This window comes from Lepisosteus platostomus, chromosome 25 (genome assembly GCF_059453375.1).
Source record: "Lepisosteus platostomus isolate fLepPlt1 chromosome 25, fLepPlt1.hap1, whole genome shotgun sequence".
NCBI lineage: Eukaryota > Metazoa > Chordata > Actinopteri > Semionotiformes > Lepisosteidae > Lepisosteus > Lepisosteus platostomus.
The window spans coordinates 1,295,878-1,322,197 of NC_142635.1; the positions used below are offsets into that span (position 1 = coordinate 1,295,878).

Consider the following 26,320-nt stretch of genomic DNA (forward strand, 5'->3'; position numbering starts at 1 on the left):
AAGTTCTTCTGCCCTCACCCGTTTACAACATTACCTGAGACCTCCATGGCTGGTCGAACCCTTAACCACTGTGAGCCCGCAAGCAGCCCGGTCTCAAACCCTGGCGAGTCCAGATTTCCCACGAACAGCACACAGCTCCATTGCCAACAGCCCTTTCTCCTTTATTGTTGACACATTTACAGAGGCTGCTCTGAGGTTCATCTTTGTGTTTGTTAAAAGAAATAATGGATCAACAACCTTTTTTTCCTATTATTTTCAATAATTATATTAAAAATCCCTATTTTTACAATCAGAAACAGTCAATCACAGCACTGTGGACCCCCAGCTCAGCTCACTGACGGCACTGCGGACCCCCAGCTCAGCTCTCCGACGGCACTGCGGACCCCCAGCTCAGCTCTCCCAGGAGACCCCTGCCCAGCCACAGGAGGGCACTGTTGTGCAGTGAGCTGCCAGTGACGAGAGAGTCCTGCTCCCAGTGATGTCTGGACTGTGGACGCAGTGGGCTCCTCTCCCACAGGCCAGCCGTGGATCCGGGCTGCGGAGGGGCTCAGCACCCGCGGGTCAGCTGAAGTCGGGGGGGCTGGGGTACCCGCTGAACTGCGGCTCCGCCTGGAGAGGGAGAGGGAGAGACGGTCAGGGACAGGACGCTGGTGGAGAGAGGGAGAGGGAGGGACGGTCAGGGACAGGACGCTGGCGGGGAGAGGGAGAGAGAGAGAGGGTCAGGGACAGGACGCTGGCGGGGAGAGGGAGAGAGAGAGAGGGTCAGGGACAGGACGCTGGCGGGGAGAGGGAGGCTGCCCATGATGCCTCCCTGCCTAATGAGCTCAACACCTTCTATGCTCGGTTTGAAGCCAACAAGACAGAACCAGTCATCAGGACTGCCCCCTCCGCAGCTGACCAGCTGCTCTCACTGTCTGCAGACGAGGTGAGGAGATCTCTGCTAAAAGTGAGCACACGCAAGGCTGCAGGACCCGACGGCATACCCAGTCGCGTCCTCAGAGCCTGCGCCAATCAACTGGCGGGTGTATTCCCAGACATTTTCAACATGTCTCTGGCCCAAGCCGTAGTCCCCACCTGCTTCAAGACAACCACCATCATCCCAATACCACAGAAAACCACAGTGACATGTCTTAATGACTACCGACCAGTGGCACTAACACCTGTCATCATGAAGTGCTTCGAGAGGCTGGTCATGAAGCACATTAAGGACACCATCTCAAACACAGTGGACCCGTACCAGTTTGCCTACCGGTCCAACAGATCCACAGATGAGGCAATCTCCATTGCCACACACACGGCCCTATCCCATCTGGACAAAAAGAACACATACGCAAGACTACTATTCATTGACTTCAGCTCAGCTTTTAACACTATCATCCCAGAGAAACTAGTCAAGAAACTCAGTGCACTGGGTTTCAACACCACCCTATGCAACTGGACTCGGGACTTTCTGACAGGCAGACCTCAGGCTGTCAGGCTTGGAAACCACACCTCCGGCACACTAACTCTGAACACTGGGGTCCCCCAGGGGTGTGGCTTAGTCCATTGCTCTACTCCCTCTATACCCACGACTGGAAGGCCAAACACAACACCAACTCCATCATCAAGTTTGCCGATGACACCACAGTTGTAGGTCTGATCACAGACAATGATGAGAGGTCCTACAGGGAGGAGGTCAATCTCCTTACAACGTGGTGTGATGACAACAACCTCACCCTCAACGTCAGCAAAACCAAGGAGCTGATCGTTGATTTCAGGAAACTGCAAACCGGACATGCCCCTATCCACATCAACGGGACTGAAGTGGAAAGGGTCAGTAACTTTAAATTCCTTGGCGTCCACATCACCAAGGACCTCACATGGTCTCTCAACACCACCTGTCTGATCAAGAAAGCTCAACAGCGCCTGTACTTCCTAAGACGGTTGAAGAAGGCTAAGATATGTCCCCAGATCCTCACTAACTTTTACAGATGCACTACAGAAAGCACACTGACAGGCTGCATCACAGTGTGGTGTGGCAACTGCAGTGCTGCTGACCGCAAAGCCCTACAGCGGGTGGTGAAAACTGCCCAGTCCATCACTGGGGTTACCCTCCCATCTATCCAGGACATTTATGACAGACGGTGCTTGAGGAAAGCTCTAAGCATCATCAAAGACCCCACACACCCCAGCTACAGACTTTATGATCTGCTACCATCTGGAAAACGGTACCGGAGCATTCGGGCCCGGACTACCAGACTCAGAGACAGTTTTTACCCCCGCACTATCAAACTGTTAAACTCCCAGCCTCTCTCACTCTCACCTCACCTCTCACCTATGATCTGAACCTCCTTCTTTCTTTCTTACCAAAAACCCAAACACACATTGAAAATCTCCCTCTACCACAAAGGCTCACTGTCAAAGGCTCACTCCCCATAATTTCTATCCCTTTATTTCATTCTGTTGATACATTTTTTTGCACATAACCTGTTACCTTTTGTTGTTTTGCACATTGCCTGTTGTTGTTGTTTTTTTGGGGGTTTTTTTTGCACATTGCCTGTTGCTGTTTTTGCACATCGTCTGTTGTTGTTTTCTTGCACACTGCCTGTTGTCTCTGTCTTTCTTTTGTTACACAATTGTATTGTTGTTGTTGTTGTTTTTTTCTTTGTACTACTTATGTCCGAGAGCTAGCTAAGTAGCATTTCGTTATACCATATACCATGTTTATGAGTATAATGACAATAAACTTGAACTTGAGAGAGAGAGACGGTCAGGGACAGGACGCTGGCGGAGAGAGGGAGAGACGGTCAGGGACAGGACGCTGGCGGGGAGAGGGAGAGGGAGGGACAGGGACAGGACGTGCCGCTGGTGGAGACAGAGGAGGGACGGTCAGGGACTCACCTGCAGCTCCCGGTCTCTCTCCCGCGCGCCGCGGTGCCTCTTCTTCCTGGGCCCGGCTGCTGGCTGAAGGACGGACGAGGGGGAGGAGCCAGAGGGCTCGTGCAGTCCCTCCTCCTCCCCACCGTGGGCAGAGTCCGCCAGGGCCCCGCCTTCCTCCTGGAACAAACAGCAAGGAGTCACGGCAACGGAAGTGACTCACCCACACCCCGCCCCTCATCACACTGGCTCCGCCCCCTCACCTCCAGCAGCAGGGTCAGCTGAGCGCTGCGGAAGTCGTCCCCGTAGGAAGTCAGCGTCTTCATCAGGAACCTGCAGCAGACAGACAAGGGTCAGGGCACCTGCTGTCTCAGCCACAGAACTAAAGCTCCCACGAGGCCCTGCCTGCCCACTGCAGGGGACTGTGGGAAATGTAGTTTCTAAAATTCTTACTGCCTATTTCAGACCAAGCGCAGAACACCTAGCAGTTCTGCTGAACCCAGCCCGCCAGGCGCCATGGCCAGGGCTCAGAGACTCGCACCCATGACGCAGGAGCGGGCTGTGGGCCCTGTAGCTGCCTGAGGGTAAGATCTCCAGTCACAGTCCAGAGGCACTCCGCCAGCGGGAGCTGTAGTGCTCCACAGACAAGGGGACTACAACCCCCATGAGCCTTTGATGGAGCCGCCGCAAGGCACTGTGGGAAGTGTAGTCCTGCAAGCCCTGCCATTTCAGGCCCCTCCTCCTGCCCACCTGCGCTCCTTCTTCAGGCGCCGCGTCAGCCGGCACACTTGGTGGAGGCGGGACAAGATTCTCTCATTCACCTGAGGGAGAGAGAGAGCGAGCGGTAGACATGGAAGGAGCCCGTGAGCTCCTGTCCCTCCCCCCGCGGCAGGGATCGGATCGGCCGGGCCCGGCGCCCCACCTGCTCCAGCTCCTTACAGCGCCGGCTCAGCGCCTGGTACTTCCTCCTGTCCCTCTCCCTCTGCTCCGCCTCCTCACGCAGCTCTGCCCCTGGCTCCTCCGAGACCCCGCCCCCATCCACGAACTCCACCCCCTCCGTCTCCAGCTCCGCCTCCAGGATGTTGCCCCCGAAGAGGGGGGGCAGAGCCAGGCCGGAGAAGTCCTCCATCATCCTGCCTAAGGGACAGCGATGGGCAGGGGTCACGCGGCCTTCTCACAGACCAGCAGGGGGTGCTGCTCCCTCTCGACCAGCACAGGGTCCTGTGTGGTCCAGTCCCCCATAATCCCCTGGGGCAGCAGCTACTCGCGCACTCTGGACCACTGCACTGACACTGCCCACAGGAGAGGAGTCCCTGCTGCACAGAGCTGTGCGACACCTCCACTGCTCCAACACACACAACACTACACCAGCAGCAATATCACCCTGCAACTCACAACTGGAACCCACTGAAGCTAAACTGGTGTGAGCCTGGTCAGTACCTGGATGGGAGAGCTCCTGGGAAAAACTAAGGTTGCTGCTGGAAGAGGTGTTAGTGGGGCCAGCAGGGGGCGCTCACCCTGCGGTCCATGTGGGTCCTAATGCCCCAGTATAGTGACGGGGACACTGTACTGTAAACAGGTGCCGTCCTTCGGATGAGACGTAAAACCGAGGTCCTGACTCTCTGTGGTCATTAAAAATCCCTAGGCGCTTCTCGAAAAGAGTAGGGGTGTTACCCCGGCGTCCTGGCCAAATTTCCCATTGGCCCTTACCAATCATGGCCTCCTAATAATCCTCCTCTATGAATTGGCTACATTACTCTGCTCTCCTCCCCACTGAGAGCTGGTGTGTGGGGAGCGTTCTGGTGCACTATGGCTGCCGTCGCATCATCCAGGTGGGGCTGCACATTGGTGGTGGTGGAGGGGATCCCCATTACCTGTAAAGCGCTTTGAGTGGAGTGTCCAGAAAAGCGCTATATAAGTGTAAGCAATAATTATTATTACTGCACTGACACTGCCCACAGGAGAGGAGTCCCTGGTGCACAGAGCTGTGCGACACCTCCACTGCTCCAACACACACTTCACTACACTACTGCCCTGACACTGCCCACAGGAGAGGAGTCCCTGCTCCCCTACTGAGGTCGGGCTGCACATGGGTGGTGGAGGGGATCCCCATTACCTGTAAAGCGGGATGGAGTGTCAGCGATTATGATTATTACTGCGGACACCCCTGCCTGCTGTAATCACACACTTCGCTGTTCTCAGTTTCCTCTAACTGTACAGCTCCGCCTCAGTCTCTATTTGCGTCTTACCGGATGCTACGATCTACAGTCCAGGCCACAGGTATCCCCGGTGTCTTCTCCTTCAGCGCGCCGTCTGCGGATGGCCGCTTTGTCAGGGACTTACATTTATTTAAATTAAATCAGGCCAAACAACGCCAAGTTAACAGACTGCAGACGCTCGTCTTCAGGCTTGGAAGAGGCGCACGAATTTTGCGTCATCAACCGCTTTTCTTACCGTAAAATACGTAGCGCAACCCTCTTACGTGCAAAATTATTTTTTAATCGAAACTTGAAAATGTGTTTTAAGAGTTAAAATGCCATCATTTTACGGCTGAGATAGGATTCGGACTAAGAGAAATAAAAAAAACATATGCTTTTGTAGCAACAGGAAACAAAGAACATTACAGTGTTTACCGATCTCGAGTGCGCAACTCTTCCTTTCGTGGGTGATTACGGTAACGAGTGTGGCGCGACGAAGCTAGCGCCATTTTGGCTCCGAGAAGGAGGTCGCAAAAGCCCCGCAAAAGGGCTGAAATGTTGAACCAAAATGGCGCCGAAGCAGCTCCGGTTGTCGTTAAATATCTGTCGGGCTCGGCCCCCCTTCCCAGAAGCCCTCTCGGCCCTGCTGCTTCCCGGTGGAGATCATGGCTGGACGTGAGTACAGCGGGTCGGGTCGGCCCGGGCTGGGCCGCTGGGCTGTGTGCATGTCTGCCGGCGGGGCTGCGGTAGTGTCCCGGTGACCCTGTTCCTCTCCTTACAGGTGTGGCAGCTTTCCTGAAGGGCGCCTGGAGCAGAGAGCCTGTGGTGACCGTGGCGTGCGGGATCGGGGCGCTGGGTCAGTGCCCTTCCGTCTGTCCATCAGCGTGTCTTTCTCCCAGTGCCCTTCCGTCTGTCCATCAGCGTGTCTTTCTCCCAGTGCCCGTCCGTCTGTCCATCAGCGTGTCTGTCTGACCGCCTGTGTTTGTCTCTGTGTCCGTCTGATCCGCTCCGGGTCTTACAGCCCCGCGATGTCAGTCCGGGTCCGCGGCAGTGTGATCCACTCCGGGTCTTACAGCCCCGCGATGTCAGTCCGGGTCCGCGGCAGTGTGATCCACTCCGGGTCTTACAGCCCCGCGATGTCAGTCCGGGTCCGCGGCAGTGTGATCCACTCCGGGTCTTACAGAGCCGCGATTTCAGTCCGGGTCCGCGGCAGTGTGATCCGCTCCGGGTTTTACAGCCCCGCGATGTCAGTCCGGGTCCGCGGCAGTGTGATCCACTCCGGGTCTTACAGAGCCGCGATTTCAGTCCGGGTCCGCGGCAGTGTGATCCGCTCCGGGTTTTACAGCCCCGCGATGTCAGTCCGGGTCCGCGGCGGTGTGATCCGCTCCGGGTCTTACAGAGCCGCGATGTCAATCCGGTCCGCGGCGGTGTGATCCGCTCCGGGTCTTACAGAGCCGCGATGTCAGTCCGGTCCGCGGCGGTGTGATCCGCTCCGGGTCTTACAGAGCCGCGATGTCAGTCGGGTCCGCGGCGGTGTGATCCGCTCCGGGTCTTACAGAGCCGCGATGTCAGTCCGGGTCCGCGGCGGTGTGATCCGCTCCGGGTCTTACAGAGCCGCGATGTCAGTCGGGTCCGCGGCGGTGTGATCCGCTCCGGGTCTTACAGAGCCGCGATGTCAATCCGGTCCGCAGCGGTGTGATCCGCTCCGGGTTTTACAGAGCCGCGATGTCAGTCGGGTCCGCGGCGGTGTGATCCGCTCCGAGAGTCTGACCAGGCCTGTACCTCTGTCTCTGCAGCTGTCCTCTTCCCCCTGATCAGCCCCTACACCAAGTACGCGGGGCCCATGAACATGGCCGTACCCTACAACTATCCTGGTGAGTCTCCTTCCTGCCCCAGCAATGGGCTGGTCCACTCTGAGGTGGGGGTCGATGGAGGCTGGGCTGGTCCACTCTGAATGTTGGGGGGGTGGATGGAGCCTGGGCTGGTCCACTCCGATTGGGGGGGGAGGGTGGAGGCTGGGCTGGTCCACTCCGATTGGGGGGGGAGGGTGGAGGCTGGGCTGGTCCACTCTGATTGGGGGGGGGAGGGTGGAGGCTGGGCTGGTCCACTCTGATTGGGGGGGGGAGGGTGGAGGCTGGGCTGGTCCACTCTGATTGGGGGGGGGAGGGTGGAGGCTGGGCTGGTCCACTCTGATTGGGGGGGGGAGGGTGGAGGCTGGGCTGGTCCACTCCGATTGGGGGGGGAGGGTGGAGGCTGGGCTGGTCCACTCGATTGGGGGGGGAGGGTGGAGGCTGGGCTGGTCCACTCTGATTGGGTCGGGGAGGAGGCTGGGCTGGTCCACTCTGATTGGGGGGGTGGAGGCTGGGCTGGTCCACTCTGACTGGGGTAGGGACAGGTCCTTCCATCTGTGACCGAGTGCGCTCTGACCTCGGTCTCTCCTTTCAGTGCCCCTGAGGGATGACGGGAACATGCCCGAGGTGCCCAGCCACCCCTGTGACCCCCAGGGCCCGACGCTGGACTGGATGAAGAAGTTGTGAACCCTGTCGTCTGCGGGCTGTACATCCTGTCGCTCATTAAACACTTCTGTCTGACTGAAGCTCGCGTCCGGCTCCTCGTTAGCCCCTGATAGAGTGGCGCCAGATGTTGCACCCCCACTCCAGGGGCGCCCCACATCTTTCCTCACCCCGAAAGCAACACACGACTCAGGCAGGCAGGAGCTAGCAGTCTTTATTTCAGAAAGAGAGGGTGCACAGCAGCACAACACCGGGACTCTCACACAGAGCGGGCGGCATCATGTCAGATCAGCCCCCCAGACCCTCACCCCGACAGCAGAGGGTCCCCCAACACTGTCCCAGTGCACCCAGACCAGTAACACTGCTGCCTGTGACTCTATAGAGTCTATAGGATGAGGGAGTGTGAGTGTTGTTACAGTGATACTGCTGTCTGTGACTCTAGAGTCTATAGGATGAGGGAGTGTGAGTGTTGTTACAGTGATTCTGCTGTCTGTGACTCTATAGAGTCTATAGGATGAGGGAGTGTGAGTGTTGTTACAGTGATACTGCTGTCTGTGACTCTAGAGTCTATAGGATGAGGGAGTGTGAGTGTTGTTACAGTGATACTGCTGTCTGTGACTATAGAGTCTATAGGATGAGGGAGTGTGAGTGTTGTTACAGTGATACTGCTGCCTGTGACTCTATAGAGTCTATAGGATGAGGGAGTGTGAGTGTTGTTACAGTGATACTGCTGTCTGTGACTCTATAGAGTCTATAGGATGAGGGAGTGTGAGTGTTGTTACAGTGATACTGCTGTCTGTGACTCTAGAGTCTATAGGATGAGGGAGTGTGAGTGTTGTTACAGTGATACTGCTGTCTGTGACTATAGAGTCTATAGGATGAGGGAGTGTGGGTGTTGCTACAGTGATACTGCTGTAAGTGACTCTATAGAGTCTATAGGATGAGGGTGTGTGAGTGTTGTTACAGTTATACTGCTGCCTGTGACTCTATAGAGTCTATAGGATGAGGGAGTGTGAGTGTTGTTACAGTGATACTGCTGTCTGTGACTATAGAGTCTATAGGATGAGGGAGTGTGGGTGTTGTTACAGTGATACTGCTGTCAGTGACTCTATAGAGTCTATAGGATGAGGGAGTGTGGGTGTTGTTACAGTGATACTGCTGTCTGTGACTCTATAGAGTCTATAGGATGAGGGAGTGTGGGTGTTGTTACAGTGATACTGCTGCCTGTGACTCTATAGAGTCTATAGGATGAGGGAGTGTGAGTGTTACAGTGATACTGCTGTATGGGCTCTATAGAGTCTATAGGATGAGGCAGTGTGAGTGTTGTTACAGTGATACTGCTGTCTGTGACTCTATAGAGTCTATAGGATGAGGGAGTGTGAGTGTTGTTACAGTGATACTGCTGTCTGTGACTATAGAGTCTATAGGATGAGGGAGGGTGAGTGGTGTTACAGTGATACTGCTGTCTGTGACTCTATATTAGAGTTACCAGGGGTTAAGAAAACAGTGCTTAAAGAAAGTACAAAATTAAACAGCTATAAAAAAGCGCAGTTGTGCTACTGTGATTATTTAATGTCGTTACAGTTACTCTTCTCTGTTAATCTGGCTACACTCTGGTAGAGTAAAGACCAACATGCAGAACAATTACACTCATCTCGGCAGTGACAGCAGACCGATCCACTCCAGGTTTTACCAGATGCCTGCGGACATTTTCGATCCCGGGTTCCGTTTCTGGACTTGATCGAAACCGAGCCCGCGCGTCTCTGGAAAGCCAGGAGCGGACTGCCGGCTGTGGAGCTGGAGCCGCTGTAATACCACCAGTAAATCCCCGTTCGTGTTCAGACGCTGGGCGCCCCCCCGGTCATCACGAGTCTGCGCTGCAGTGTCCTGAGCCCCACAGACAGAGGGGGTGTCAGCCATGGCCCCCCGCACGTACCCGAACGCCTCGCCACTTCCTGTCGCCCTCTGGTCGCCCCACTGTCCCCTTCCCTTCCCTGTCGATCCCCTGACTCCTTCACTCCTTCACATCCTCACACAGCTTCCACCTCCTTTCCCAGTCCAAAGACACATGGAGCAGAGAGAGCCTACAGCTCCCATAAGCCCTTGCTGTGCCCTGTGGGTTTGTGGGAGATATAGTCCACCCTGCTCCTTTCACTCCCCTGTAACTTTTTCTCCTGAACGTCGGTGAAGAAACTACAACTCCCATGAGACCGTGCTGCAACCCTGCCAAGTTTACCCCGTCGCTGCTGCTAGAGCCCCCTGGGTTAGACGAACCAGATATGGTTCTGCTTAATTTCTGCATGTTAACGGAACTACAGCTCCCATTAGCACCAGCTGAATGGAAGTCTCCTGCGTGTCTGCTGAGGTGATCCACTGCATTGTGGTATTTGTAGTTTCCGTTCGTCTGAGAGTTCTCCTCAAAAAACAGCCTTTCAGCTGTTCCGCCAGCCGGGGGAAAGAAAACTACAACTTCCATGAGCACCTGCAGCAGGAACCCAAGTACAGCAGCGAGGGCTTAGGCTTACAGCACTGTGGGAGTTGTAGTTCCCCTCCCTCACATGACAAGACCCCTCCAGTCTCCTCCTTATTTCCAAATAACTAAACAGTACTAATAAAAAAAAGAAAATTAAATTACCATTAGAATCTCAGATTTTCCTTCCAGTCTATTCCTGTAGTTCTGTCAGTGATCTAGTGTTTGAATCTAGTCTACCAACACACACCTATTTCCTCTAACCGTTGTCACTGTAAATACGCAGTGAAAACCTATCGTCACATGGTGGCACTTCTGTGTCAAGTTAGGATTTAGTATCTCACAGTGGCCTTTGTGAAGCTGTGCTCTGTTACACAGGGAATAAGTCCATTTTCATTTACAGAGCACACACTACACATCCCATGAGTCTTTCCTGTTGATCGCAACAGAAGGGGAGAATGGGAAATGTAGTTTTGTCCTTTGCTACTCTTAGTACTAAGACACCAGTATTTATGTTTAAAGGAAGGCTCCACAGTCTGTCCCCCCCGGATTAGTTGTGTTGCCCTCCGATAAAACACCAGTTCTCTCCAACTGCAGCACCCAATGCCAGGTGTAGCCAGTCCCCCTGGAGTCCAGCGGTGGCTCAGCAGCGCCCCCTGCTTCCCGGCGACGGTACCACACCGGCTCTGATGACGCCAGGCTCAGCTGCCTGATGAGAACGACCGCCGAAACAGCTCTCAGGGGAACAGCGAGTGGAAACGGGCTCAGTTCTCCAGAGTCTGAGGGACGCAGGAGGTGCTTCTTTACACAAAGAGCAGCGGAGGAGGGTGTCTGGGACATGTGGTTTGGCCGGACCTGCATCATGTCTGAAGTGTGATACTCTACTGTAACACTGCTGAACTTACTACACTGGACTGTAGTGCAACACTGCTGTAGTGTAGTGTAGTGTAGTGTAGTGCAGTGTAGTGTAGTGTAACTGCTGTAGTGTAGTGTAGTGCGGTGTAACACTGCTGTAGTGTAGTACAGTTTAACACTGCTGTAGTGTAGTGCAGTGTAGTGTAGTGTAGTGTAACACTGCTGTAGTGTAGTGCAGTGTAGTGTAGTGCAGTGTAGTGTAGTGTAACCCTTCTTTAGTGCAGTGTAGTGTAGTGTAACAGCTGTAGTGTAGTGTAGTGCAGTGCAGTGTAACACTGCTGTAGTGTAGTGTAGTGCAGTATAACACTGCTGTAGTGTAGTGCAGTGTAGTGTAGTGTAACACTGCTGTAGTGTAGTGTAGTGCAGTGTAGTGTAACACTGCTGTAGTGTAGTGCAGTGCAGTGTAACACTGCTGTAGTGTAGTGCAGTGTAGTGTAGTGTAGTGTAACACTGCTGTAGTGTAGTGCAGTGTAGTGTAGTGTAACCCTGCTTTAGTGCAGTGTAGTGTAGTGTAACAGCTGTAGTGTAGTGTAGTGCAGTGTAACACTGCTGTAGTGTAGTGTAGTGCAGTGTAACTGCTGTAGTGTAATGCAGTGTAGTGTAGTGCAGTGTAGTGTAGTGTAGTGCAGTGCAGTGTAGTGCAGTGCACCGCAGTGTAACACTGCTGTAGTGTAGTGTAGTGTAGTGTAGTGCAGTGTAGTGTAGTGCAGTGCACCGCAGTGTAACACTGCTGTAGTGTAGTGTAGTGCAGCGTAGTGTAGTGTAGTGCAGTGCAGTGTAGTGTAGTGTAGTGCAGTGCACCGCAGTGTAACACTGCTGTAGTGTAGTGTAGTGCAGTGTAACACTGCTGTAGTGTAGTGCAGTGTAGTGTAGTGCAGTGTAACACTGCTGTAGTGTAGTGTAGTGTAGTGCAGTGTAGTGTAGTGCAGTGTAACACTGCTGTAGTGTAGTGCACTGTAGTGTAGTGCAGTGTAACACTGCTGTAGTGTAGTGCAGTGTAGTGTAGTGCAGTGTAACACTGCTGTAGTGTAGTGCACTGTAGTGTAGTGCAGTATAACACTGCTGTAGTGTAGTGTAACACTGCTGTAGTGTAGTGTAGTGCAGTGTAACACTGCTGTAGTGTAGTGCAGTGCAGTGTAGTGTAGTGCAGTGTAGTACAGGGTGATCTGGCTGTTTTAAAGAACAGACTCACTCTGTTCCTCAGACCAGTGCAAAGTTTCTCCACAGTTCTGGGGAGATTGCTCGGTCTCATCAGACAGTGACCTCTGGCCGAGCAGGGCCGGTCCCGGTCCAGTCCCGGTCCAGATTCCTACTGGATCAGCGGGGCTGAGCGGTCGTTGGTCACTGTTTTCCGGAGCCGGACGTGAGCGAAGGGGTTGGTCCTGGGAGAGAGGGAGCAGGAAGGCGTCAGGCACTGAAGACAGCTTGAACTTTGACCTTGCCTGCCTGGGAGATCAGCCCCACCACCAGCAAGGAGCTGGAGTCAGGGGCTCAGCTCAGGTAATCACAGCCACAACAACAGACCAATACTGCACAGCCGGACACTGACCACCAGTGCCGGTCACTCTCGATCACACTCACCGCACAGCCTGACACTGACACTGACCACCAGCGCCGGTCACTCTCGATCACACACACCGCACAGCCGGACACTGACACTGACCACCAGTGCCGATCACTCTCGATCACACACACTGCCAGGAGGCACATATAACTGGGAGCAGGACTGTCTGAGTCACAAATCCCAGAGACACTTTAACTGTTTTTAAATAAATCTCATACCTTGTGGGAGAAGACGGAGGTGATGTCATCTCAGCTATCAGCTGGAGAGAGAGAGAGGGGTTCATACAGACACCCTGACTGGACACTCCAGTACATGAACACTGCACTGAGATAGAGAGAGGGGTTCATACAGACACACTGACTGGACACTCCTGTACATGAACACTGCACTGTGAGAGAGAGAGAGGGGTTCATACAGACACCCTGACTGGACACTCCAGTACATGAACACTGCACTGAGAGAGAGAGAGGGGTTCATACAGACACACTGACTGGACACTCCTGTACATGAACACTGCACTGTGAGAGAGAGAGAGGGGTTCATACAGACACCCTGACTGGACACTCCAGTACATGAACACTGCACTGAGAGAGAGAGAGGGGTTCATACAGACACACTGACTGGACACTCCTGTACATGAACACTGCACTGTGAGAGAGAGAGAGGGGTTCATACAGACACCCTGACTGGACACTCCAGTACATGAACACTGCACTGAGAGAGAGAGAGGGGTTCATACAGACACACTTACTGGACACTCCTGTACATGAACACTGCACTGTGAGAGAGAGAGAGGGGTTCATACAGACACCCTGACTGGACACTCCAGTACATGAACACTGCACTGAGAGAGAGAGGGGTTCATACAGACACACTGACTGGACACTCCAGTACATGAACACTGCAGTGAGAGAGAGGGGTTCATACAGACACACTGACTGGACACTCCAGTACATTAACACTACACTGAGAGAGAGAGGGGTTCATACAGACACACTGACTGGACACTCCAGTACATGAACACTGCACTGAGAGAGAGGGGTGTCTGACCGTGCAGGTGTCGGGGTTCACCATGCTGCAGGGCCGGGGTCGGGGGTGGAAGGAGCTCACAGGGCAGCGCTCATCGCCCAGCTCAGCGGCCCAGCGGCTCGGACCCAAGCCCAGCGTGTGCAGGCTGCCGGTACTGGTGCTGCTGAGCTTGGAGAGAGGAGGAGAGCTGAGGGAATAATGAGAGGGAGTGTGTGACAAACACACAACACAGCACACACACACTACAGCACACACACTAGACAACACCCAGAGTAGTACAGATACACACACACACTACACCCAGAGTACAGATCCACACAGGACAGGACAGACACACACAGTGTGCAGAACAGACACACAGTGCGGGACAGACACACACAGTGTGCGGGACAGGACAGACACACACAGTGTGCAGAACAGACACACAGTGCGGGACAGACACACACAGTGTGCGGGACAGGACAGACACACACAGTGTGCAGAACAGACACACAGTGCGGGACAGACACACAGTGTGCGGGACAGGACAGACACACACAGTGTGCAGGATAGACACACAGTGCAGACCTGGTGTCGGGCTGATCAGGTGAATTCTCGCAGGGCTGAGTGTACGAGAAAGGAAACCAGCCTTTCCTGAAGAAGAGAGAGAAGAGACAAACCAAGTTAGACAGAGACTCATAGACACAGAGACAGTAAGTAAGTATAGAGGGAGAGAGGCACAGAGAGGGGGACAGAAGGACAGACAGGCGGACAGACGGACAGACAGGGGGACAGACAGGGCTACCGGCCAGTCCTCTCGTTCTGCCCGTAGTGCCAGCCCTCGCGGGGCTCAGAGATGAGTAGGGTCAGCGTGTCTCCGGCCAGGAAGTGCAGCAGACAGGCCCCCCCTGCGGCGGCCTCGCCGGCGCCCCCCTGAGGCGAGTGGGGGAACAGCGCCTCCACGCGCGCGGGTGCGGACAGGGGCAGGACGCGGGGCAGAGTGCTCCCTGGGAGACAGAGACAGAGCAGAGCGCCGGTCACATTTCCCCGCCCGATCCCAGCAGCCCCCCGGCCCCCGGCCCCGGACTCACCCAGGAATCCCAGGCGCGCCTCGCTGACTGGTCTCCGTGGCAACGGCAGGGTGGCAGTGGAGTACAGCTCCGATGGGCGGGAGGGTGGCAGGGGACTGTGGGAAGGAGGAGGACTACCGGTGCCTTCTGGGGGAGGCAGTGGGGTGAGTGCACGAGACATCGGGGCACTGTGGGACTGCGGAGGACTCTGCGGGGCACTCTGGGGCACAGGTGGGCCCTGCAGGGAACTGTGGGCTGGTGGAGGACTCTGGCTGACAGATGAGGAAGAGGAAACGGGGGGATTGTGGGAGAGTGACACACTGTGGGCGGATGAAGGGAGAGGAGGCTGCTGTGAAGTGGTCAAGCTGTGGTTGCCGAGCTGGGGCCCGTGATGGGCTTGTTGGGTGTGAGGGCGGGCGGTCTGGGCTGGTGAATGCTTGGAAGACTCTTTCTGAGCGCTCGGCGGGGCGCGGGACCGAAACTGAGCGTCTCCATTGAGGAGAGGCGGGACCTCCTGGACAGAGAGCCTCTGAGAGAGACAGAAAATGCAAGGGCAATCGATCAGCACTGCGCAGCCGAGAATCACACAAAACTGTGGGTTTAACTTCTTCTGAGTCCGAACACACACACCCATTCACTCACCTGCTCTAGGGTCCAAACACACACCCATTCACTCACCTGCTTTAGGATCCAAACACAAATAGATTCACTCACCTGCTCTAGAGTGCAAACACACATTGATTCAATTTTCAATTCAAGGTGCTTTATGAGCATGACCGATGGGTACAATCAGTGTTGCCACAGCAAATAAAAATAATAAAATTAACATGAAACAAAACAAAAAATAAAATAAAATAAAATCTACAGACATATTATAGCCATTTACAACAAAGATGTATCATAAAATATTTACATATACTGTAAACACATGGGGCATTATTGAGAGACAGGCTCACTGTCTGTTCCTCAGGCTGTGACCGGAGATCACATACTGGGCTGCCAGTTCAACTGAGTTCCCTCCTCCCTCTCCCAGTAGGATTGGGACCCGTTGTGATTCTGGCAGGTGTGGGAACTCTGGGATTAGATTTCTGGATTTAGGGAAGAATGTTTCTCTAATCCCAGACTATCTGTCACAGTGCAGTAGGAAGTGCACCTCTGTCTCTATTTCTCCCCGCTGGCAGTGGGAGCACAGCCTGTCCTCTCTGGACAGTCAGGTCTGCCTGTGTCCAGTTTCTCTGGCCAGGCTGTGGTCACTGAGCCTGTCCTCTCTGGACAGTCAGGTCTGTCTGTGTCCAGTTTCTCTGGCCAGGCTGTGGTCACTGAGCCTGTCCTCTCTGGACAGTCAGGTCTGCCTGTGTCCAGTTTCTATGGCCAGGCTGTGGTCACTGAGCCTGTACTTCATCAGGGTCTGTTTCTCCTTGCTGTTTTTTATCTTGGTCAAATATTCGGCTAGTGTGTATTGTCTGTTTAGGGTTCTGTAGCATTCCAGTTTATGTTGTGTTTGTGTGTGTGTGTCCCAGTGTGTGAGATATTGGTGTTTGATCTGTGCTGTGATGTGGTTGAGTCTGGGTTGTGGTGCTCTAGCAGTGCTGTCCTGAGGCTGGTTAGTGTCGGTGTGGCTCAGGTCAGTGAGCCTCAGGACCAGCTGGCTCAGGGGCCTCTGTTTTGGGCTCAGCTCTTGGCTCAGCAGGGCTCTGTGGTGGTAGGAATTTTGGTCGCTGTTTTTTAGGTATAGCCAATACTTTAATATTCTTTTCTGTATATTTATCAACAGTGGGTACTGGCCTAATTCGGCCCTGCACCTGTTGTTAGGTGTTTTTCTCTGCACACGGAGGATGTTTCTACAGATCTCCATGTGCAGAGTTTCTGTGGGGTGCTTGTCCCATTGGGTGTACTCCTGGTCTGTGAGGGGACCCCACACTTCACTGCCGTATATGGCAATGGGTTGGATTACACTTTCAGATATTTGGAGCCAGATTCTTGTTGGTGGGTTGATGTTGAAGAGCCTCCTTCTTATTGTGTAGAAAGCCCTGAGTGCCTTCTCCCTCAGTGTCTTCACTGCCAGGTCAAAACTCCCAGATGAGCTGACAGTGAGACCGAGATATGTGTAGCTGGATGTGTGCTCCAATGTGTTGTTGTTGAGTGTGAATTTGTACCTGTTTCCCTGAGGTCTGGCTTTCTTCTGGAAAACCATAACTCTGGTCTTGTCCAGATCGACTGTCAGTGCCCAGGTCTGACAGTCCTGCTCCAGCAGTGCCAGGTTCTGCTGCAGCCCCTGTTCTGTGGGCGACAGCAGGACCAGGTCATCTGCGTAGAGCAGGAACTTGATTTCTGTGTCGTGTAGTGTGAGACCAGGAGCTGCAAACTGCTCCAACATTCCTGCTAATTCGTTGATATAGATATTAAACAGTGTTGGGCTCAGGCTGCAGCCCTGTCTCACCCCACGGCCTTTGGTGAAGAATTTGATCTTTTAGTTTCCAATTTTTACTGCACACTTCCTCTCTGAATACATTGATTAAATATTTAATTATTATGTCACTTTGGAGATTCACTCACCTGCTCTAGATTCTAAACACACATGGATTCACACACCTGCTCTGCAGTCCAAACACACATGGATTAACTCACCTGCTCTATAGTCCAAACACACACAGATTCACTCACCTGCTCCAGGGTTGCGCTGGCACCCAGCTTGGCGGCACGGAGGACCTCTGCTATCCCAGCAGCCCCGGGGGAGGGTGCTGTCTGTCGAACCAGGTTGAGTGCCCTCTCTGGCAGACGGGTGGGCTGGGCACAGGACTGCTGCCACGACGACAGTTTCTGAGACAACAGCTCCCTCACCTGGGAACAGAGCCAGGTGTGAGGTGCTGGCGCCCCTGTCCCCTGAACCCCCACCCCGCGCCCGGGCTCCTGCTCTCACCCTGCAGTGGTAGCCAATCAGCAGCTTGGTCACAGCACACTGCCGGTCCACCAGGAAGCAGTAACGGCGCCGTTCTTCCGTCAGCGCCGAGCGATAACCCACGGCAACCAGCGTGTCCAGCTCCCCCTGCCGGCGGCTCATCAGCTCTACGAACTGGACAGTCCAGAGAGGACAGGCTGAGTGATCACAGCCTGGCCAGAGAAATTGGACACAGGCAGACCTGACTGTCCAGAGAGGACAGGCTGTGCTCCCACTGCCAGCAGGGAGAAATAGAGACAGAGGTGCACTTCCTACTGCACTGTGACAGATACTCTGGGATTAAACAGTGAGCCTGTCTCTCAATAATAATACAGTGTGTGATCTCCTGTCCCAGCCTGAGGAACAGTGAGTCTGACTCTCAATAATAATAATACAGTGTGTCATCTCCTGTCCCAGCCTGAGGAACAGACAGTGAGCCTGTCTCTCAATAATAATACAGTGTGTGATCTCCTGTCCCAGCCTGAGGAACAGTGAGCCTGTCTCTCAATAATAATAATACAGTGTGTGATCTCCTGTCCCAGCCTGAGGAACAGACAGTGAGCCTGTCTCTCAATAATAATAATACAGTGTGTGATCTCCTGTCCCAGCCTGAGGAACAGTGAGCCTGTCTCTCAATATTAATAATACAGTGTGTGATCCCCTGTCCCAGCCTGAGGAACAGACAGGGAAGTTCTCAGATAATGTGATTTTATTGTAATGTTCTGCTTATAAGTATCTCTTTAACAAAACTTAAGAAGGATTGAGTCAGGTCAGGTGATCTTGCCGATCAACACGAGCCAATCCAGGAAGTAAAGGGGGGTCACGTCCTGTCCCCCAAACAGCAGCAGGCGAGACAGAAAAACATCCCCTTTGCTCTGTCAGCTGAGACGGATTTGTCCCTTTACCCTAATCTGATCTGATTTCCTCCTTGAAAGAACAAACAGTTGACTGGGTTCAATGGGACCTTTTGTGTTTGTCTGAGTTACAGCCGAGTCAGCAATTTCAAATCTGGTTAGTCTGTGACACTGTGCTGTAATCACACTGTACTACAGGACCAGAGCATTGAGAGACAGCACTGTGATTTCTGATGTGTGATACTGCACTGTGCTGTAATCACACTGTACTACAGGACTAGAGCATTTAGAGACAGCACTGTGATTTCTGACGTGTGATACTGCACTGTGCTGTTATCACACTGTACTACAGGACTAGAGCACTGAGAGACAGCACTGTGATTTCTGATGTGTGATACTGTACCACACTGCACTGTGCTGTAATCACACTGTACTACAGGACTAGAGCACTGAGAGACAGTACTGTGATTTCTGATGTGTGACACTGCACTACACTGCACTGTGCTGTAATCACACTGTACTACAGGACTAGAGCACTGAGAGACAGCACTGTGATTTCTGATGTGTGATACTGCACTGTGCTGTAATCACACTGTACTACAGGACTAGAGCATTGAGAGACAGCACTGTGATTTCTGATGTGTGACACTGCACTACACTGCACTGTGCTGTAATCACACTGTACTGCAGGACTAGAGCATTGAGAGACAGCACTGTGATTTCTGATGTGTGATACTGCACTGTGCTGTAATCACACTATACTACAGGACTAGAGACACACTGATTAGAACACAATCTAGAGTCACATTCTTTAATAAAACAAAAACTGAAAGGGTAGAGAGGGTGGTACCTGCATCTCTCTGTCCCCGTATTTATTAGGGTGACGGCTGGCCTGGCTCTTTCTGCGCAGTTTCTTCAGCTCCGACTGACAGCGCTCAATTGAGTCGACCTTAGACCTCCGCTCAGACTGGTACTTCTTCAGCGTGGCCTGACAAAGTCAGACAGGGAAGAAGAGTTTTTTCAGGGAGACTCATAGTCACTATACTGGACTATAGTACATCAAGGACACTGGTATCTGTCCCCACTGAGACTCACAGTCACTGTACTGGACTATAGTACATGAAGGACACTGGTATCTGTACCCAGGGAAACTCACAGTCACTGTACCAGACTATAGTACATCAAGGACACTGGTATCTGTCCCCACTGAGACTCACAGTCACTGTACTGGACTATAGTACATGAAGGACACTGGTATCCGTACCCAGGGAAACTCACAGTCACTGTACCAGACTATAGTACATGAAGACACTGGTATCTGTACCCAGGGAGACTCACAGTCACTGTACTGGACTATAGTACATGAAGACACTGGTATCTGTACCCAGGGAGACTCACAGTCAGTGTACTGGACTAAAGTACATGAAGACACTGGTATCTGTACCCAGGGAGACTCACAGTCAGTGTACTGGACTAAAGTACATCAAGGACACTGGTATCTGTACCCAGGGAGACTCACAGTCAGTGTACTGGACTAAAGTACATCAAGGACACTGGTATCTGTACCCAGGGAGACTCAGAGTCACTGTACTGGACTATAGTACATGAAGACACTGGTATCTGTACCCAGTGAGACTCACAGTCACTGTACCAGACTATAGTACATGAAGACACTGGTATCTGTACCCAGGGAAACTCACAGTCACTGTACCAGACTATAGTACATGAAGACACTGGTATCTGTACCCAGGGAGACTCACAGTCACTGTACTGGACTATAGTACATGAAGGACACTGGTATCTGTACCCAGGGAAACTTACAGTCACTGTACTGGACTATAGTACATGATGGACACTGGTATCTGTCCCCAGGGAGACTCACAGTCACTGTACTGCACTACAGTACATGAAGGACACTGGTATCTGTCCCCAGGAAAACTCACAGTCAGGTATTTGACATCCAACTCCAGCTTTTGTTCCAGTTGAGAGAGGAGCTCAGAGTGGAACAGCTTCAGCTGTGGAGAGCAAAAAAGGAAATATAGCTGTAGGTCCAGTTTATTAATCTCATAAATTCTTAACAAAAGAGAAACTTTTAAAAACTAACCACTTCTTCCAGTTGGACTTGAATCTGCCGGTGGACTTCTGCCATTTGAAATAGTGTATCACCTAGAAGGTGAGCAGAATGCTGTGACTGTTGGAATTCAAAAACTAAAAATTCACTTAAAATGCTAAAATTCAATGTTTCAAGAGATACATTTGTTATACTTTATTTAACTTTATTTTGTTAACTATATGTTTGATTAGTTCTTCACTGGGATTATAGTCAGACCCCACTGACACTGACAGAGCAGTCTGAGACTCTCCAGGCTGGACTGGACTGACTGGACTGGGAGCTGGATAAGTGATTCACTGGGATTATAATCAGACTCCACTGACACTGACAGAGCAGTCTGAGACTCTCCAGGCTGGACTGGGAGCTGGATTAGTTCTTCACTGGGACTGTAATCAGTGCGAGACTCTGGGTTAGTGATTCTCTCCAGGCAGTGGCCAGCCTCTCTCCTCCCCCACTGCTGGCAGCACAATGAGGTCATGTGGTTCAGGCTGTTAATCTTGGAACAATGGCCCCTCTCTCTGCGTGTCCCAGCGTCCTCGGAGTCACAAGGAGAGGCTCAGGGGCGTCAGAGGGACCAGGGGGATGCAGGCAGGATCTGGAGAGCTTAGCTGGCCAGCAGCCACATCACCCTGCAGGTCACTGCCAGCCCACTGGAGCCCATCAGGGGGCACTCTCACCCAGCTCACGGCCCTCTGGAGCCCAGCAGGGAGAGCCTGGTCAGTACCTGGAGGGGAGACTCCTGGGAGAGTTGAGGCTGCTGCTTAGAGAGGTATTAGTGGGGCCACCAGGGGGCGCTCACCCTGCAGGCTGTGTGGCTCCTAATGCCCAAGTACAGTGACGGGGACACTAGACTGTAAAAGGCGCCGTCCTTCGGATGAGACGTCAAATCGAGGTCCTGACTCTCTGTGGTCATTAACAATCCCAGGGTGTTCCTCGAGAGGAGTAGGGGTGTTACCCCAGTTTCCTGGTCAAATTTCCCCCTGGTCTGTACCAATCATGTCCTCCTAATAACCCCCCTCTCTGAACTGGCCTCATCACTCTGCTCTCCTCCCCACTGAGAGCTGGTGTGGGGAGAGTACTGGAGCATCATCCAGGTGGGGTGGAGGGGATGCCCATTACCTGTAAAGCTCCTAGAGTGGAGGGTCCAAAAAGGCGCTATATAAGTGTAAGGAAATATTATTGTGCTGCCCTGCCCCTCTTACCCAGCTCTTTCGACCCCTGGCTGTCGCTGGCCAGCTCCCCCAGCTTGACCAGTGTGTCGAAGTAGCCCTTGGCGGCAGCGGTGACCCCTGCAGGAGAGAGGGGCGAGGTTAGAGTGGCGAGTGGGCTCCGGGCACGGCGGGCGCGGCGCTGTGAGGTACCTGTCAGCGCCTTCTCATACTGCTTCCCCATGGAGACGAAGTTCTTCAGGCTGGGATTGAACTGCTCCAGGATCACCTGGACGGGAAAACAGACACAAGGAGGACCAGGTGTGTTTCTGGACAAGAGACACTGACACGGCCCAGTCACAGGGCTCTAGACTCTTCTAGTCCCTGTGGACACACTGACACAGCCCAGTCACAGGGCTCTAGACTCTTCTAGTCCCTGAGGACACTGACACAGCCCAGTCACAGGGCTCTGGACTCTTCTAGTCCCTGTGGACACTGACACAGCCCAGACACAGGGCTCTAGACTCTTCTAGTCCCTGTGGACACACTGACACAGCCCAGTCACAGGGCTCTAGACTCTTCTAGTACCTGAGGACACACTGACACAGCCCAGACACAGGGCTCTAGACTCTTCTAGTCCCTGTGGACACTGACACAGCCCAGTCACAGGGCTCTAGACTCTTCCAATCCCTGTGGACACACTGATACAGCCCAGTCACAGGGCTCTAGACTCTTCTAGTCCCTGTGGACACTGACACGGCCCAGTCACAGGGCTCTAGACTCTTCTAGTCCCTGTGGACACTGACACAGCCCAGTCACAGGGCTCTAGGCTCTTCTAGTCCCTGAGGACACACTGACACAGCCCAGTCACAGGGCTCTAGACTCTTCTAGTCCCTGTGGACACTGACACGGCCCAGTCACAGGGATCTAGACTCTTCTAGTCCCTGTGGACACACTGACACAGCCCAGTCACAGGGCTCTGGACTCTTCTAGTCCCTGTGGACACACTGACACAGCCCAGTCACAGGGCTCTAGACTCTTCTAGTCCCTGTGGACACTGACACGGCCCAGTCACAGGGATCTAGACTCTTCTAGTCCCTGTGGACACACTGACACAGCCCAGTCACAGGGCTCTGGACTCTTCTAGTCCCTGTGGACACTGACACGGCCCAGTCACAGGACAGTAAGGACGATATTCATGGAAAAGTGAGGAGAGAGCAGGGAAAGGAGTGAATGATCACAGCAGAAGCAGAGTCCTGTTCCTCTCGTGTTCTTGAGTCCTCGTGGGCTCCTCTCACCTTGTAAACATTTTCCGTCATCTTGTTCACCTCGTCCGAGCGAGACATGGCTGCCTGACTTCCGCAGGGACCCCGAGTTCCTGTCACCCCAAACCTGCAGGGAGAGCACGGAGAGCAGTGAGACGCCCGCCGGTCTGACTGGACTCCGGTTCGGGCCGGCCCCCTGTGGCCCCTCACCTCCTCCTGACCGCTGGACCCCTGTCAAACAGGGCGCCCCCTGCAGGGCTGGAGCAGGAGGGTCAGTCGGGGGAGCAGGGAGCTGGCCCGTTCAGCATCGGACTCAACCGTCTCCTCCGAGAGCAGGGAAGGTCTGAGGAGAACAGGGCGCAGGACTGTGCCTCCACACACTGCAGTGTCAACAGTCGGGGAAGAGAAAACGGTTTTGTTTGCCAACGCAGGATGCGACTGGGTCTGATCCAACACGGCGTGTGCGCGAACGTACCCGAACCCGTGTCTCTGCTGTGATCTCCTCCAGCAGCGTGCGTGTAGCGCGTCAGGGGCACAGGACACGGCGAGGTCCTCCCGTTTCGTGCTGCTGTGTTGGTCTGCGGAGAGAAAGTTCTGATTTGGATAAAGGATGTGTTTTGTATTATTAATCTGTTCATTATTTTGGTGAAATACTTCATCCACTAAAGTAAATGATCTAATACTGCTCCCTCTATTCGCACTTTTAAGGTAGAATTCCCTTTTTATTTAAATCCTATTAGAAATTTAGAGAATCAAAAGTCAAGACCTACAATGGCGATATGTAAAAAGTATCATTTTCAGCTTTTATTGTCAATTCCTCTGGTTGTGAAGTGTCTATTTCTGTATCTATTTTAATATTCTGTCTCATTTTTTTGTATTTGGGGTGTTTAAATTAAAAAAAAAAAGATTAAAAGAAGAAAGCGAGGTGCTCACAAAGGTCCGTTACAGAGTCCCGGAGCCCCAGTCCGGGTCGTGTATCATCTTACCGGCCTCTCGGTCTGTCTCGGTCTGCCCGGTCGGGGGGAGCGGGTGAGACTGGCGGCCGCGAACCCGGATCCCCTCAGGGGTCTCTCCGCCAGCGCGCAGGCCGTCCCGCCGGCTGAAAAAGCACCATTTCCAGGTTTTTCCCCCTGAATCTCTCGCAACTCCGGGGCCGGCGCGGTTGACCGCGACAACAACAAGAAACGACGATATTTTCCCGGACTGCAGCCACGCCGTCTCCCCCCGCGACCCCGGGACCCTCCGGAGCCGCGTCGCCACCTGTTGCGCCTCCGGCGGTCTGGTCTCCCCGCCTGCTCGCCGCTGCCCCCGGATTTCTTACCGTTTCCCTGCCCATCATCCGAAACCACACAGCGCCGAGCCCGGTCTCCAGTCTCCCGTCTCCTTTCTCCAGGCGGCGATACGGCTTCCTCTCGGAGTCCCAGCGCCTCGGAGCTCAGCCGTCCCCTCCTCCCTCTCTCTCCCAGACAATGTCCCTCGCCGCTCCCCCTCTCCCCCACCCGGGCGGAATATCAATGAGATAACGGGGCTCCGGCTGCCGGGCCGGCGCACACAGGAGCGACCCGACCCCCCTCTCCCGCGGCCCCGCCCGCTGGCCGCCGCTCCGCCTGTGGGAGAGACGGGAGAGAGAGCGATCCGCGCTCCCACTCGGGACAGTGGGACACACTCGGCTCCGTGAAGCTGCCCCCGTACGAACAGCACGGACGGTGAAACCCCCCTCATTGGTCTGTGACGCTGAAAGTAGCGTTTGTGCTGCTTTCGTTTCCGAGATATAGCGCCTTGCTTTTTCGGGTAATCACGTGACTATCTACAACCAGGGTTACAGGTACCAACACGCTCGATACTTGAGCTCCTGATCGTGATGAAGACAAAGGGGGCAGTCTGTTGGATGTTTCAATATAGCGCCTTCTTTTTCTGGGTGGGACGTCACTGTGACATACAAAAACAGCAAAGTCACGACCACCAGATCTTTCAGTTGTGATCTTTTCATCAGTTGACCTCAGCCTTTGCAATTTCACACCTTCGTGGTCGGGGAACAATACAGAGCTTTAATCCAGTACGTTTCTTTGAACAGTGTAACACACCAGATGGTGCAATTTTATACTTAATTCTTTACTTCTTTAACATACTGTGTTTTGTGACGGTAGACCTTAATAAGCATTGTAAGAAAACTTTTTGCTTTGGATTTTATAGCAATGCGCACAGTTTACTGGATTGTAAAACGTCAGTCTCTAAATAGTTAACATTTTAAAGACAATCAATATCCATAAACATATGAGCCTCCTTAGATGTGAATAATACTAAGACATGACGCATGCCAACAAGTTAACCATCTGTGACATAAACCTGTAGTTGTAAAGAACATAAAAGCACCGTGATTGTAAGATCTGTGTTTTTTATTTTCTAAGGCACGTTTTCCTTTTTCTTTCCCTACCGTGACACGCTGCTGCCAAACGCGTAACTGTGGGATACCATCGCGACAAGCCCTCCGCAGCATGTCATGATAGGGACCCCACGTATATCGCATGTATATCGTGGCAGTGTATATCATGACTGGCGCCTTGCTTCCATGCCACCCTGGCACCGCAGTTGCAACAAAGGTCTCATATCAGGACATAATATACCTAGATAGGACGTGTCGCGATATATGGACTTTGTGTCGCAACATAGGGTCAGCATATCCTGTCAGGGTATGTCATATCGCGATATACGGGCTCCAAGTCGCGACAGAGGAGTGGCCGTTTTGACAGGGTTACGCCACATCGCGATATGCGGGCTCCATGTCGCGACATGGTGGCCGGGGCGTTTTGTCGGGATATGTCATACCGCGATATATGGACTTAATGTCGCGACAGTGGCGCCATGACTGTGATGCGCCAGTCGCAATGAGTATCGCGATGTGATCGTGATGCGCGCACTCCTATCGTGACATGCAATCGGAGTCGTGAACGCGCTGTGGATGCCATGACATTCTTTGTCTGCTCTTCAGTTTTGACCTCAGTGCGACTTCTCTTAGATTGATCAGTAGCTGGAAACCAATGGATGTGTTACTGTAGATCCAGTGTGCTCATACAGCATACACGGTTAACCGGGGCTACAGTGTTTGGACCAAGAAGAACATCCGTCACCTGTGTGCCTACATGCTCTCGGAACTTCCGCTGTGGCGCTTTACCCAATCAGAGTATCGATTCTCATCACCCAATCGCAGCCCGAGCTGTTCGGGGGTTTAGCCAATCACGGGTCTGAGAGCTGTTCAAGCCAGCAGCGCCAGGTGGATCGGCTTGTTCACTGTCAATGAGAATCTAGTTTTAAAATGCTTCACTTATTTGCAAAATAACAACATCGGCTTTTTTTATTCTAACGTCTTTATTGATTCACAATGTCCCGTACTCTTCGAAATAAATACAT

At 53.1% G+C, this 26,320-nt stretch overlaps 4 protein-coding genes across 10 annotated transcripts; 1 reads left to right on the forward strand and 3 right to left on the reverse strand.

Annotated features, from left to right (window-relative positions):
- Positions 1-136: 136 nt before the first annotated feature.
- On the reverse strand, positions 137-5,301 carry tfpt (TCF3 (E2A) fusion partner). The gene is made up of 6 exons (XM_088619229.1): positions 5,106-5,301; positions 3,779-3,993; positions 3,607-3,677; positions 3,120-3,189; positions 2,881-3,036; positions 137-609 (listed from the first exon to the last, which is right to left on the reverse strand). Exons 2-6 carry the CDS (start codon positions 3,986-3,988, stop codon positions 562-564), a joined length of 555 nt encoding a protein of 184 aa, XP_088475355.1. The 5' UTR covers positions 3,989-3,993; positions 5,106-5,301; the 3' UTR covers positions 137-561.
- A 277-nt stretch (positions 5,302-5,578) lies between these two features.
- On the forward strand, positions 5,579-7,650 carry ndufa3 (NADH:ubiquinone oxidoreductase subunit A3). The gene is made up of 4 exons (XM_088619230.1): positions 5,579-5,729; positions 5,836-5,910; positions 6,851-6,928; positions 7,500-7,650. The coding sequence occupies exons 1-4, from the start codon at positions 5,720-5,722 to the stop codon at positions 7,589-7,591; spliced, it is 255 nt and encodes an 84-aa protein (XP_088475356.1). The 5' UTR covers positions 5,579-5,719; the 3' UTR covers positions 7,592-7,650.
- Positions 7,651-7,765: 115 nt separating this feature from the next.
- On the reverse strand, positions 7,766-12,218 carry LOC148640456 (uncharacterized). The gene is made up of 3 exons (XM_088619228.1): positions 12,086-12,218; positions 11,944-11,997; positions 7,766-11,872 (listed from the first exon to the last, which is right to left on the reverse strand). Exons 1-3 carry the CDS (start codon positions 12,202-12,204, stop codon positions 11,065-11,067), a joined length of 981 nt encoding a protein of 326 aa, XP_088475354.1. The 5' UTR covers positions 12,205-12,218; the 3' UTR covers positions 7,766-11,064.
- LOC148640455 (BAR/IMD domain-containing adapter protein 2) lies at positions 7,766-24,614 on the reverse strand. Of its 7 annotated transcripts, none has more exons than XR_015930013.1 (17): positions 24,234-24,613; positions 23,899-24,011; positions 23,388-23,490; positions 22,946-23,039; positions 21,702-21,936; positions 20,491-20,552; positions 20,330-20,401; positions 19,237-19,374; positions 17,515-17,667; positions 17,259-17,435; positions 14,616-15,123; positions 14,330-14,531; positions 14,113-14,178; positions 13,567-13,732; positions 12,735-12,775; positions 11,972-12,334; positions 7,766-11,929 (listed from the first exon to the last, which is right to left on the reverse strand). XR_015930013.1 is itself a non-coding variant. In XM_088619218.1 (17 exons), exons 5-17 carry the CDS (start codon positions 22,991-22,993, stop codon positions 12,262-12,264), a joined length of 1,941 nt encoding a protein of 646 aa, XP_088475344.1. In that variant the 5' UTR covers positions 22,994-23,039; positions 23,123-23,292; positions 23,388-23,490; positions 23,899-24,011; positions 24,234-24,614; the 3' UTR covers positions 7,766-12,261. The 7 variants fall into 7 exon arrangements, 5 of the variants coding, with proteins under 5 accessions (XP_088475344.1, XP_088475345.1, XP_088475339.1 ...); XR_015930014.1 differs by having other exon boundaries at positions 7,766-8,489; positions 8,553-12,334; XM_088619218.1 differs by adding an exon at positions 23,123-23,292 and having other exon boundaries at positions 7,766-12,334; positions 24,234-24,614.
- Between the last annotated feature and the right edge of the window lie 1,706 nt (positions 24,615-26,320).